Below are 13,716 nucleotides of genomic sequence, written 5' to 3'. Positions count from 1 at the left end.
GAGGCTGCGGTGGCCGGGAGCGGCCACTGCACTCCAGTCTGGGTGACAGAGTGAGACTCCAACTCAAAAAAAAAAAAATTAACAATACTCAAAATATTAACATCAGTCCCACAAAATTCTCTCTTTTTCTCATTTCTAGATTTCATCCAGAACTTTGTCCCCAACAAGGGCACAATGAAGGATGATGAAAAACACATTTGCACGAGAATGTCTTAAAGCAATAAAATACTTTCGTTAGTTAAAAATGCCCCGACTGCATAAGCACAAACTTGAAATACAGTTATTTTTTTAAATGGCCAATTTCAATATAAATAAAGGTTGTTTAACTCGGGGCATTTTTCCTCTAGCAACTCCCAATTCTAAATGGTATCAGCTAAAAATTGTAGATTATTTAGCTAAAAAAAAAAATGCATCACCACCCCACCCTAGAACTAGGTTCTGTGAAACAGAATATCATTCACACTTGGATTGTCTTTGAGGAAAAAGCAGGAGGACACAACAGAGACCAAACTTCTCTCAAGGAAGAATTCTGTCATTCATTCCCTAAAACTCAAAGGAAAAGAAAGTGAATTAGTGCAGCAGTAGTTATTTGTCTGGCTGGTTTTCCAACTAATAACTTGTTCCAAAAAGAATCTAAGGCTGCTTAGGTTAAGTTACATACAATAGAGCCAGATAGCACAAATTAAGAAGAAGAAAGGGAAACAAAAAAAGAGGAAGAAAATAGATGGAGAAGCAGGGCTATGGTACAAAATCACCAAGTCCAAGTCTCTGCTAAAGGTGCCCTACAAATCTGGTCCTAAGCTTTCTTCCAGCTCAAGCAAAGACGAAAAACAGCACCCACAGCAAAAGCTTTAATTTCTCAAGTGGATACATGTAACATGGAGGGGAATGGAAGGCGAGGGACATGGCTCTTAGGATAAGGCGGTCTCATAAGATTTTAGCACTCCTCCTCGGGAGTGGTCTCATGTAAGTCACACAACAAATCGGAGGGATTAGTGTTAACATCTTCATGGTAAAAGGAGAAAAGTAGAATGAGAGGGACTGAATGTGGCCTGCCATGGTCACCCCACTAGCAAGCTCCAGGACAGAGCCTGGAACTCGAATCTCATGACCCTGTCTCAGACACGGACAGGGAAACCCAAATTTCAGTATCAGTGAGCATGAACTAAAACACCGTGACTCCTCTGAGCCTAGGTTTCCTAACTGCAGCTCCTCTTTAGAGAACTACACTTCATCTTATTTCCAAAGACAATAACAAAAAGACTATTTTAATATATGGATCAGAAATGTTTACATATATTCAGAACTACAGTGTAGACTCACTCCATCTTCCTCTTCAGTAAACATCCATTTAGGGATTTAAGAATGTATGAAATGTTTTATTTCAGCCAGAGTGCCACAGTTCTGAATAACCTCATAACTCACTCCTTTTCCTTGGTTGTCCAAATTTGGTCTTAAGAAAAATCGGGAAGGAGACTGGGAGTCTACCCACTGTGTACCCCACCTCCCAAACCAAAAAGAAAAACTATTCTTCTAAGTCTCACACTGCACCCTAGCATGCATTATCAGAAGTGGAAAACACACCCCTCACCATGTGTAGCAACAACCTAACCTCAGGCCGCAGCAGGTGAGTTCTGTGACAGTCTATTTTTAAAACAAGACAATAAAATTGTCTTAGAGAAGGCTCAGTTCCACATGGCTAAGGAAAAAGAAAAGAAAGAGAATTGTGAAATGAATCACATGTGAAACGGAAAGAGGATTTTACAAATCTCTCCCCAAAACCCCTTCATCACATACACTAAAATACACACACACACACACACACACACACACACACACACACACACACCTACTAGTGCTACCTTATGGAAATGGAAATGGATGATACAGCTGGTCTTGACTGTGATTTCAGAAGGCCAAAAAGAAATCTATGATTCAGAAATCTATTCCCCATGTGACCAGTGCACAATATTTCTTTAACAGCAATGAAACCTTTCATTTAAAACTTGGAGATAGCACTAATACTTTTTAAAAACACCCTGGAAATTCAAACTGCACAGACCCATGTTTTGAGAAGTTCAAGGTTCGTCAGGAGTCCATTTACTCATCCTTTCAGCAGACATTTTTTGATCATCTACTACGTTGTACCAGACAATTTATTAAGTGCTGAAGGTACAATGGTTTTGACAAAACAAAGTCCTCTAGTATGGATTTTACATTCTATTAGGTTGAAATACATATTCATACATGATGAAGACCAAGTTTTTCTGAGTGATATTTGGTCACTACATGGCAGGCTCATTGGCTATGAGGTCATTAGGTTCAACAAAAGTACAATGAAACAATGACATTCTATGAGGTGGAAAGGAACACAGAGAAAGGAAACATTTTGACCAGGCCTGGTCCCCCAGGGAGTGGTGACAAAGAGGTGGCTTTCAGCCAGGATTCAGGCTGTGGGCACCTTTCACTTCTGCTGCAGATAAAGAATCCAAAGTTAAACCACATTAAAATCATATGGCTGTACAAAGCTATAAAAAGTGGCAACATACTCAATTTAGACTTTTACGAGGTACCAAGTAAAAATAAAAGCATTACCTGTTTATCCCCAAGAATGGTGGTGTTTATAGACTAAAAGTAAATAACAACTCTGTTTTATCCATTTGTCTCCATTCTCTTAAGGTATTATTCTCTTTTTTCACAGTTCACAAAAAAAAAATTTATAAGGAAACCAGTCGTACCAAAAGAAATACACTTTCCCTACATTTATGAAGACCAAATTCTGCTGAGTGATACTTGGTCACTACTTGGCAGGTTTACTAGTTGTGATGTCATTAGGGTCAATAAAGTTACTATGAAACACCATGAAACCTGTCCTGATGATGTGCTGAATTTCCTTAGAATAACAAACTTGTGAAAAGAATATAAAATACACTGACGCCATTGTCATGGCCTTCATATTCCTTAATGTTCTTTAATAGGCTTGGTCATTGCACTTATGAGAAGTGAAAAGAGCTTCCTGAGGGAGCGTCTGTAAGACTTGAGAATGCCATAAACATTTGATGTATATACATTTATCCAAATCTATCTATGCCTCTGTAAACCTTTGCTGAAAACAAATTACCAGATAACTCAAAGGCTGTTGCTCAAGGTTATACCCTCTCATTCATTTGAGTTCAACACACAGCTCTGACATGGACTCTATGCCAGACCATTAAGTGTATAAAGCAAGAAGGATCCGGTCTTAGTGCTGGCCAGGCAGTCTCAGTACTTAAGGAACTAAACCTAATAGTCTAAATGAAATACAACAGTAGCAGTAAAGGGAAGTGCACCAGTACTAGAGGAGCACCAGGCAAGAGACAAGCCAAAAACAAGCAGGGATCACAAGTCAGAGAAGGCTTTCCCAAGAAGACACCTGCCAAGCTGAGTCTTGAAGTGTGAGCTAGAAATGAAGAGTGCATTCAGAGCAGAGAAAAGAGCCTCAGAAAGGCTCAGAGATATGAACTAGCTTACATGTGTTCCAAGAGAATAAAATTCGAGGTTACCAGCAATGAAAGGCAGTTTCATTGAGGTGGGTATCAGGGAAGATTTGCAATCTGTGCTCAGAAACTGGAGTTTATCCTTCTAGAAACCACTGAGGGCCTTCATGCAGGGGACTAATATGATCATATTTGCATTTTAAAGTATTATTCATACAGTGTCTGCATGGATACAAAATAAAGAAGGGCAAACCCAACGAGCTAGACAGTTCCTGTCATAGCCCAGGAACAGACGGCAAGGCCAAGAGAAGGAGCCTGCAGAGCCATGCTCCAACATGGAGGGGCCCAATACCAGGAGGTCCCCCGAAAGATCCAAGAGCCCAAACTGTTCATTCTTAAGAGGCTTAAAGATTTTATACACTCAGAGTACTTTTAAGGAATCCCAAATGCATTTGTAAAACTTTCTGAAAATAGCATTAATGGGTTCCTTTTTTAATATTTGAAGCCTTAAGAACAAAAATTTTTCAATATTTTAACTGTCTTTAACTTTTAACCTATAGCTTTATTTTATATTAAAGAATACACTTCTTCAGCTCCTAAGGGTAGAGATCACAGCCATGGCACCAAGAAGAAGCCAGTCAAACTGGACAAAGTGAAGCAGATTACAGCAACAGTCTAGGTAATTCAAGTCCCCTAAAGTTAGCCAGTCATAAATGTAGTCATAAATAAATTCAGCCTTGACATTTCATATAAATAAAAAATACAGAACCTCTTTTCAGTGAAAATAACTTTAAATAATTTCATCTTTAAATCAGCAAGGTTGCTAAGAAACACTGTAAAAAGTTGTCATGTTTTTGGCAAAAAAAAAAAAAAAAAGATGATTAATGATAACAATCACCTAGGCTAAAATTAGTATTGAGAATTATAAGAGACCCAGAAGTAAAATTTTCTAATTAAAGTTTCTATATAACAAGTTACAGCAAAGGGCACAAATGACCTGTCTTGATTAGCAATCTCCCATAACGATGGTCCATTAAAAATGTCATTACCCTTAAGGCACTGCTTACAGCCAGATGGAACGACATTCTATTGCACAAGCTTAGAAAGTCTCAAACTTTCTTACTCCTTAAGTATCAAAACCACTAAGGCTAGAAATTTATAATTATATTTTTAGACTTGCGCTACTCTTTATACCACTGTAGAGATGTTAAATTTTAATTCATTTGTGTACCTTAAGTATGAAGACTCCTGAGTGCAGTAATCCATTTGTTCTACTGAGAAATTAAATGATATATGTGGCGGCCTCAATAAAATTCTCCATACTCAGGAGATAAAAGGACCAGTCGTCTGATCAAGTCACACCTGAAATGCAATGTTTGGTCCAACTCCATGTTAGGAGAGACTCTGCTACCTTGAAACACATCCAGATCAGAAGTACATGAACAGTGACAGGCCCCGAAGGGTTTTCCAGTCACGGGGTTCCACTCCTGGCCATCTCTCTAACAACACCATCCTCTCCCCTGATCTCCATCACTAACCCCTGAAGTTCTGTGGATTGCATCTCTGAAATCCCTCAGGTCGTCTCTCCTTTTCCACTGACACAGCAATGACGGCAGTCTTGGTTAACTGAGTCTCTTGCACTAACCTTCAAACGGGCTCCCAATCTCTCCCAGATCCCATCTCATTCAGTGCTGCCAGGTTAATTTGCCTAAAGCAACACACTAATTATGACTTTATCCCATAGGAAAAAAAGACTCTGTTCAGGATCTCTCATTAATTTGCTCCAACATTTTCTCTCTCTTCTATTTCCCATTAACCAGCATTATTGTGAATACATCTTCTCTGCTAAGCATCCTGCAGAATGCGCCTCTCTGCATATGATCTCTAGAACTTCCCATATCCAAGTATTTTTTGCAAGCTGTCCCCTCTTCCGACCCACCCCAGGCTCTCCATATCCAAATGCTATTTGAGTATGATTTATATTTATCTTATTCATGTACATAATACCTTGAATCAAAGATTATCTCTGCAGGCCAGGTGAAACCAGTGAACCTGTATGTTCAGTTCACAGGTGCACAACTCCAGCTTCTCCTAACACAATAAACATAAAAAATAATACTTTCAATGCAGTTTGCCAGTTTCCCGCAGTCCCCATCAGGCCCTACTGACTCCCAACACTGCAAACAGAGCAGAGGGTCGACAGATATTTACAATCTTTTGCTCTCCTGGTTGCTCTCATTTGTAGCATCTGCCTAGCTCTCACAGACAAGTGAGTATTGAGGGATGAAAGATTGTCACATGAACAACATTTGAAGGACATAAGTATCTCTGAAAGGAAAATAAGTCAACTGCATGATATGATAACTACAGTCAGTGTTTCAAAGGATGCCATGTAAAAGAACAATGATATTTTTCTATGTAGGTCCAGAGACCTAAAACTGAAACAATGGGGGAGATCACAGAACCTTTTGACTTTCGGAATTGTTCAAAGGCAAAACAGATTTCCTCATGAGGAATGAACTTCTCTTCCCCGAGCTGTTCAAGCCAAGGCTGCCCAACTTGCCAGAGGGCCTAGGTCAGAAGGCTGAACTGGCTGTACCTGTTCCATTCAGAGAACCTATCACTGCAGCTCTTTTCCCAAGCCGCATTATGGGAAAACACTGAGTGAAGTAATGTACAATCTACATGGATGCAACACTCATGAGGTGTGTGCAGTAAGGAAAGAGGGTGAAGGAGAAAACCGTGAAAAACCCCATTATTTAAGAATAGTGGAGCGTAAAGAGTTGACAGAGAAAACGCAATCAAAATTAGGAAGCAATGTTAAGAAACCATGTGACAGAGACTAACAGGAGAGTGAGTTTCCAAATATTCCATTTCCAATGGAGTGTAGTTAAAGTATTGTAAACCCATTAAAGTACCCATCAGATTTAGTAGATGTCAACATCATTAGTGACCTCCGTCAGAGAAGCTCTTTCCAGCAAAGTCACAGGACTAGTGAGTTCATGCTCATGGAAACCCTCAAATTTGATTTAAGGCTACATCTCCAGATAGGATTATTATATACAGGGACAATATCATCAGGATTATGTTAAAAGCTTTAGTTTGATGGGTCTTTTTTTTGAGTTGGAGTCTCACTCTGTTGCCCAGACTGGAGAGCAGTGGCTGCTCCCGGCCACCGCAGCCTCAACCTGCTGGGCTCCGGCGATCCTTCTGCCTCAGCCTTCCGAGTAGCCGAATTACAGGCGCGCGCTACCATGCCCAGCTAATTTTTTGATTTATTGTAGAGATGAGGTCTTGCCTGCCCAGGCGGGTCTCAAACCCACGGGCTCAGGTAATCTACTCACCTCAGCCTCCCAAAGGCGCAGGATTACAGGCTGAGCCACCGAGCCCGGCTGATGGGTCCTAATATTTAAATTATACTACAGTTGTTGTAACCCTTTTTGGCAATTCTTTAAAATTTTTTATATCAATAGGGCAGAAAAAAAAGAAGAAACTAAGTAGTCTAGGCCATCAACAGCCTTGGAGAGGACTGAGATTTCAGCAGAGCGGTGGATATGAAGTCAGCTTTAATTTTGAAAAAAAAAAATTATGCTTATTGTGTAATCTTTTTAAACTTAAAAGTACAGCATGCTGTACTTGCAGGTGGCACCTCCAGTTAGACAAGGAGGGTTGCACTCAAACATTTATCTTCCCTCCCTCCTCGATCCTGGCTAAATAAAAAAGGCACAAATCTGCCAGGGCAAAATGAAACAAGAGTGAGATAATAGCAAAAGAGAAATTCCAAAAAAATTGGGGTAGGGGAAAGCTGGAAACCAGACTGAAAGGCAGCTGATTTAGCAAAACAGAGATAGCCAAGAGCTAAGCAACTATAGAAAGGCCACAAGAGACAAGCAATTCCTACCACAGAATCCAGGTGCTGTGGTTTGAATGCTCACGTCCCGTCTAAAATTCATGTTGTAACTTAATCCTTAGTGCAATATATAAGAGGTGAGACCTGTAGGAGGGTGAATGGGAAGAGGGATCTGCTCTATGAATGCAGTAAGACCCCTTATAAAAGGGCTCAAAGAAAACCGTGTGGTCCTTCTGCCTTCCACTGCATGAGGACAAAGCAACAAGGCACCAACCATGGAGCAAAGGGGAACCCTCACCTGATGCCAACTCTACCACTGCCTTGATCTTGGACTTCCTAGCCTTCAGCATAATGATAAGTAAATTTCTAATACTGATAAATCATCCAGTGCAAGGTATTTTGTGACAGCAGCAAAGACTGAGGAGGAAGAAGCATTGGATACTCATGAATGTGAGGTACAGAGTAGGAAACTGAAGACAGAAAAACAGATTTAAAGTCTCTTAAGGAGCAGTGAAACCTCTGGAGCCCATCCCACTGTGGTTAGGTAACTACCTTTTACCCTCCCTGGCAGAAGATGAAGGGAATTTGGGCATGCCAAATGGCGACACTCTCCTATCTGTGCCAGCAACCGGAAAGCTGGTAAGCCAGTAGGCAGCTGTGAGCTACCCCAATCCCCAAACAAAAACAAAAAAACAAAAAAGGAGTTAGGAAAATTCCAGAGAAACTAACATAAGCTACAAAGATTCCTCGAACAACATGGCTAAGGTCTTACCTGATCATGTTACCATGAAGCCCATCAGGCCTCAATCATTGCCCACATGCACAGAGCTTCTGATTCACTTCTTAGACCTATTGTTAAATGTGAACCAAGAGCCAAAGATCACTAGATCTTGGAGGAGAACCTCTGAAATAAAAGAGAAAAACCAAAACAAATAGAAGGAACCCAGAATAAACAGAGATAGGCAGAGAACAGAAAAGAAGCAATACAGAAAGAATGAAGAAAAATCCCGCATTCATGAAATAAACACTGGCTGTTGTATTTTAAATTTAAAAAAAAAATTCATAGAATAAGCACTTTTTTAGAAATTAAAAATTAGGAGAGCAGAAATTAAGAGTTCAGTACAAAGACTGAAAGATTACAAATTGAGGTAATCTACCAGAAAGTAAAGGAAAAAGGCAAAGAGAAAGTAGGAGTTACAGAAAGAGCGGGGGCAAAAGAAAAAAATTATCAGTGACATAATACAAGAAATTTAAGAAAATGTCTGACAAATCAAAGATACAATTACCTGAATTGAAATGACCTGCCAACTGCCCAGCACAGAGTGGGCAAAAAAAGATAAAACACCAAGGCACACGGTTGTAATATGTCAAAGCAACAGCAATAAAGAGAAAACTGGAAAAGGTTCCAGGAAAAGAAAAAGGAAAAAAAAAGGCACTAGAGGGAGCTGAAATGCAGAATGGAACTAGATCGTTCAACCACAACACTGGAAGCTGGAATGCATCCAACATCAATCACGTCAAGAAACACTTCTGACAAGGCCTGCTCCTCCAGGCAAATTCCAGTCACATGCAAAGTATAATAAAGACACTTGCAGACACACAAGGCATCTGAACGTGTGGCCCTCATATGCCTCTTTTCTAAGGAAGCTCCTGGAAGATGAACTATAGAAGACGATAAGCCAAGAAATCCCCTGAAATGAGGAAGCAACCCAAAAAAAAGGATGGCATGGTATTCAGGAAAAATGGAATCCGACACAGGAGACAAACAGAGGGCTGTCCTCAGCATGAGGCCCAGGAGTTGCAGGTGGAGGCTGTCGAGGAAGCCTGGAGAACAAGCGCTCCAGAAAAGGCAGGAGGAAGAACAGCCTTCCCAGGGAAAAAGGAAGGACAAGGAGGAGCAAGGTAAGGAACACCACTTGAGGCTTGGGAATGTCCTGAGAGAAGATCAGCATTCTGTCAGAGAGTCTGAAAACAAATTCATAACAGGTAAATAAAAAACTCAATAAACAAAAATACATTCATCCCAAGAAAAACAACACATTGTTCAATAAAGGAAGTCGAATGTAGTTTCAGCTGGAAACAATAGTTGGTTGCATAGTTGTAATAATGAAAACATTGAGTATGAATTTAAATAAAAATTCATTTAAGTGGGTTGGGGTATGGGGGATGAGAAATTATTTAATGGATGTACTGTACACTATTCAGGTGATAGCTATATTAAAAGCCTAGACTTCACCACTATGCAATATATGCGGGGGGAGCCAAAAAAATAAAAGCCCGGAATTTATTTATTAAAAGTTGTACATTAATTCTTACATGTTTAAACTTCGGTCACCTTCAAAGTACTCTCCACTTGGTGCAATACACCTTTTAGAGCTTCTGCCGCTTTTTCTTTCACATCGGCAAAACATTTTCCTTTGAGCACTTTTTTCATCCAGGGAAACAAAAGACAAACATCTCTCAGGTGAGATGGGGTGACTAGGGAGGATGGAGCATGCGTGTCACGTGTTTTTGGTCAAAAATTGCTGAACACTTCAGCACGGTGTGGGCAAGTTGTTCGTGTAAATCACCCGTCATGAAATGGGCAAACGCACTGAAAGAATCTCCAAAAATAAATAAATAAATAAAATCACTGAAGCCAAACGCAGCCTCTCACAGCACTGGGCAGGGTATAACCAGAGGCAGGGAGAAACACAGTACTATTCAACTATTTAAATTATGTTTATATTCTATTTTGAGATCGATAAAACTTCATTTAAGTAAATGAATGATGAGGTGTTCAGAGTTTGCAGACTATTCCTTTGAGGAGCTTAAATATACTAGAAAAAAATAATAATAAACCAGTTGAGGCATGGTATCTTTGGTTACCTTTTCTTAAGTCTGCAGAAATATTGAAAGGGGAGAAACAATAAGGAAGAAATTAGGATGGTGACAGAAAATAGGGAATCTGAAGGAAAAGGTCTCCAGGGAGGCAGAGAATAAGAGCTCAGGGTCACGTGTATCCAAATCAGGCTTAGACAGAAATACAGACAGTTCTTCCTCAGTGGTCAGGAAAGAAAGAGAGACCAGGATAAAAGCACAAAAAGCTAGCTGAGGAAGAAACACATCTCATGGCTAGAGGGTCAGATGCTGTCTTTTGGGGTGAGACAGAACATCAACAAAAACTGAATGTTTGAGAAAGTACCAAAGAAAATGGTAAATTCAATTTGATGAAGTAAAGTTTATCTTAGCACAGGACTGAACACACACTATGTTCGTTGAGTATTTGTACTTAGTCACTCCCTAGGCTCCCACAATCCTTTGCATCATATCATATGTACACTAGCACTTTATTTTATTTTATTTTATTTTATTTTCGAGTTGGAGTCTCACTCTGTCACCCAGACTGGAGTGCAGTGGCCGCTCCCGGCCACCACAGCCTCGACCTGCTGGGCTCCGGCGATCCTTCCGCCTCAGCCTTCCAAGTAGCTGGAACTACAGGCGCGCACTACCACACCCGGCTACTTTTTGATTTATTGTAGAGATGAGGTCTCGCCAAGTTGCCCAGGCGGGTCTTGAACCCACTGGCTCAGGCAATCCACTCACCTCGGCCTCCCAAAGCGCTGGGATTACAGGCTGAGCCACCGAGCCCACACACTAGCACTTTAAAAAATTGTATTTTCACTACACTGTGAATCCTCAAGAATCAATTTATACCACCAACACTCACCACGGTGCTTGACATGAAATGCACTTCTGTTGTTTGGATAACAAACATTTATTTCCAGAAGTACAAATGCATGTCCACACATCAACACATACATAACAAACATGTGCTACCTTAAAATGTTTTTTGTTTACTAGAATAATCAGCATTCAATAATTTTCCAATATAATTTTTAAAATAGTAAATAATGCCCCACTATAAACCCATACCCTTCAAAAATTCTGACTTAAGTTGATATTTACATTTGAAACTGTCTCTTTGAGCACATATACAACCTATAATCTCTTGGACAATGTCCATACCTTGATTAAACTCAGAACAGCTAGGAAGACTACATGAATCTATGACTGTCTCATAGATTCTAAATTAAAGCTCAGAAACATTCACAATGAATAAAAAAGTCATAGCTGAAAAATCAATAACTACTTTGTCTAATAATAAACCTAAAGATGTTATGATTTGAAACATCAACTTTTATCACAGGAATTAATTTGAGCATGTTTATCATGCATGTTCTAATATTTCAGCATACTCTAATTTTGCATTCTTTCCAAGAGGGAAACACAGTTATCATTCACTATGAAATGCATGATATTCGTGCTAATTTTTTTTTAAATCTGCTTTCCTCTCCCCTAAAATTAAGCCCAAAACCAATTTCCTTGGTAATTACTCAACCCCTTTTCCACAAAACACTTTAGATTGATCCACCTCAAATAGGCTCAGATAGAAGATGGGAGCGATTAAAAAAATAAATAAAGGCAAAAACTTTGTCACCTAAATCTCTGGTTGAGCTTAGAGAATGTTTCTGATTGCTACTAGTTTAAATTATTCCTGACATATTAATATGGTAGAGAAAATTAACTTGAAAAGTCTATCTTGAAAGCCAGATCACATCAATAAATTGTAATATTTAGTTTCACAAAGTAGTAAAACAGAGAATTATGAACATCTAAGTGATTTAAGCTAGTCAACAACTTAGGAAAAATGCAAATCGGTGCACCCATATACACCTTTCCTCATATTCCACAAAGTATAAGATGACCAAACTCAAGTTGTTCCAGTAACAATACACAAAGCAGAACAACCAACTGGTAACTTCATAATTTCACCCTTGTATCCTTTCAAGAAAATAATTCCCAAAGGATGCATTTTATATATATATATAAAGGTATCCTGAAAACAGAGCCATATTAGTTGTACCTTTAAAATCATACAGGTTAAATCAGAGTTCAATAGCTCCATGCTGACTTCTAGTTTACAAGAGCACACAAATGTTATCTTCTGAAATACCTGATTTTGACTTCAGGATAACCTGAATGGTATGTCCGTCGTTGGTGACTTCACAGTCGCGGCAGACCACATAATTTGGAGAGAGGCGGACATCCAGCAGCGAGGGGTCATATCTCGCTTCTCTTGAATTTAGGTTAATAGGAGACTGGTATTCCCCATTAGCATCAGGAAACACCAAGCCCCACTCAACACCTAAGGAAAGACGAAGCAAATTAAGAGCAGGTTTTTTAAAAAAAGTTACAGTAAGCTTTATCAGGTAAAAACTAGATTTAAATGCCTTTATGAACCTTCACATTATGAAGACAACTATGACAGCCATCACTACACAGCTGATTCCTCTAATTTCATCAAATACCACACACAAAATCTGGACTAACAAAATTCTATTTGCATTTGTCCACCTAGGTGTAATAATTCATGACTCTAGGAAATTTAGACCACCTTAAATGATTAGAAAACTACCACAACAATCTCCTTTGCTCATTAGTTCAATTAGATTTGGTACTTGGGAGATAGCTGTAACTTCCAAGAGGCTATCTGATGCTAGTAAATAAACACCTCATCAAAAATGCAATACATTTCCAAAATACACTCTTTCCAATTTTTTTATAATTACAATTATATATTCTCTATTTGTTTCAATATAGACAGCAAACATCAGCACCAACGAATGGCAAGCTTTAATAGGAGCCCTACGTCTTCAGGGATCAACTTAGGAAACTAAGTTCTTTGCTTGTTTGTTTTAAAGGCAACCCCCCTGGCTGTCTCCAGACTCAGTCTGACTAGGTAGGACAAGTTTTAGGAAGAGCTTGAGCGTTGCTAGTATCCTCCGCAGGAAGACTAGAGGCACAGACACCCTCTCCCCACAGAGTCCTCCAAGCAGCAAGAAATAAAGTTCACTGACGCTGCCTCCTCGAGGTGTGGGTAAGTCGTCCCGCTGCTCTCCTTGGCTACTCCGAAGGAAAGGTCCAGCCTAGGCTTAAGGGTTCACTCGCCCTCCCTCTGGCCCGCAAGTTCGACCGCCAGCGCCGCGGCCGGCTCCCTGGCACGAACGCAGGCGGCGGGAGCACGCAGGCGGCGGGCACACCTCTCTGGAGCGCCTCCCGCCCCGAAAGGGGCCAGGCAAGGGCCCGAGACCCCCGCGGGAACGAGGGCACGTGGGGGTGCTGTGAGCACGCGACAGCAACAGGGCGAGAGCCCCGCGCTCGGCGGGACGCCGACACGCCGTCGCCGGACCCCGGACCCCGCCGCCCCGCAGCCGATTACCTTCCTCGTAGCCCCACTCCACGCCCTCCTCCTCTTCCTCCTCGTCCTCCTCTTTCTCGGGAAAGGCGACGGAATCTTCGATGAAGCTCAGGTCAGCCATGGGAAGGCCGCGGGGCCCCCGGGCGCTG

The 13,716-nt window shown here is 40.6% G+C and overlaps 1 protein-coding gene across 2 annotated transcripts in view; it reads right to left on the bottom strand.

Moving 5' to 3' along the window:
* CA8 (carbonic anhydrase 8) overlaps positions 1–13,709 on the bottom strand; it is a 97,172-nt gene extending 83,463 nt beyond the window's left edge. For both annotated transcript variants that reach the window (XM_008067742.1, XM_021717447.1), the window contains exons 1-2: positions 13,589–13,709; positions 12,323–12,514 (exon numbers count right to left, since the gene is read on the bottom strand). In XM_008067742.1, the coding sequence (XP_008065933.1) occupies positions 12,323–12,514; positions 13,589–13,688 (292 nt within the window). In that variant the 5' untranslated portion in view covers positions 13,689–13,709. The remainder of the gene's footprint in view (positions 1–12,322; positions 12,515–13,588) is intronic.
* Positions 13,710–13,716: the final 7 nt, after the last annotated feature.

Source organism: Carlito syrichta, unplaced genomic scaffold (assembly GCF_000164805.1).
Source record: "Carlito syrichta isolate Samal-C Ts95f unplaced genomic scaffold, Tarsius_syrichta-2.0.1 Scaffold309741, whole genome shotgun sequence".
Taxonomy (NCBI): Eukaryota; Metazoa; Chordata; class Mammalia; order Primates; family Tarsiidae; genus Carlito; species Carlito syrichta.
Note: the sequence above shows the minus strand (reverse complement) of the source record. Positions and strands in the feature narration are given on the sequence as shown.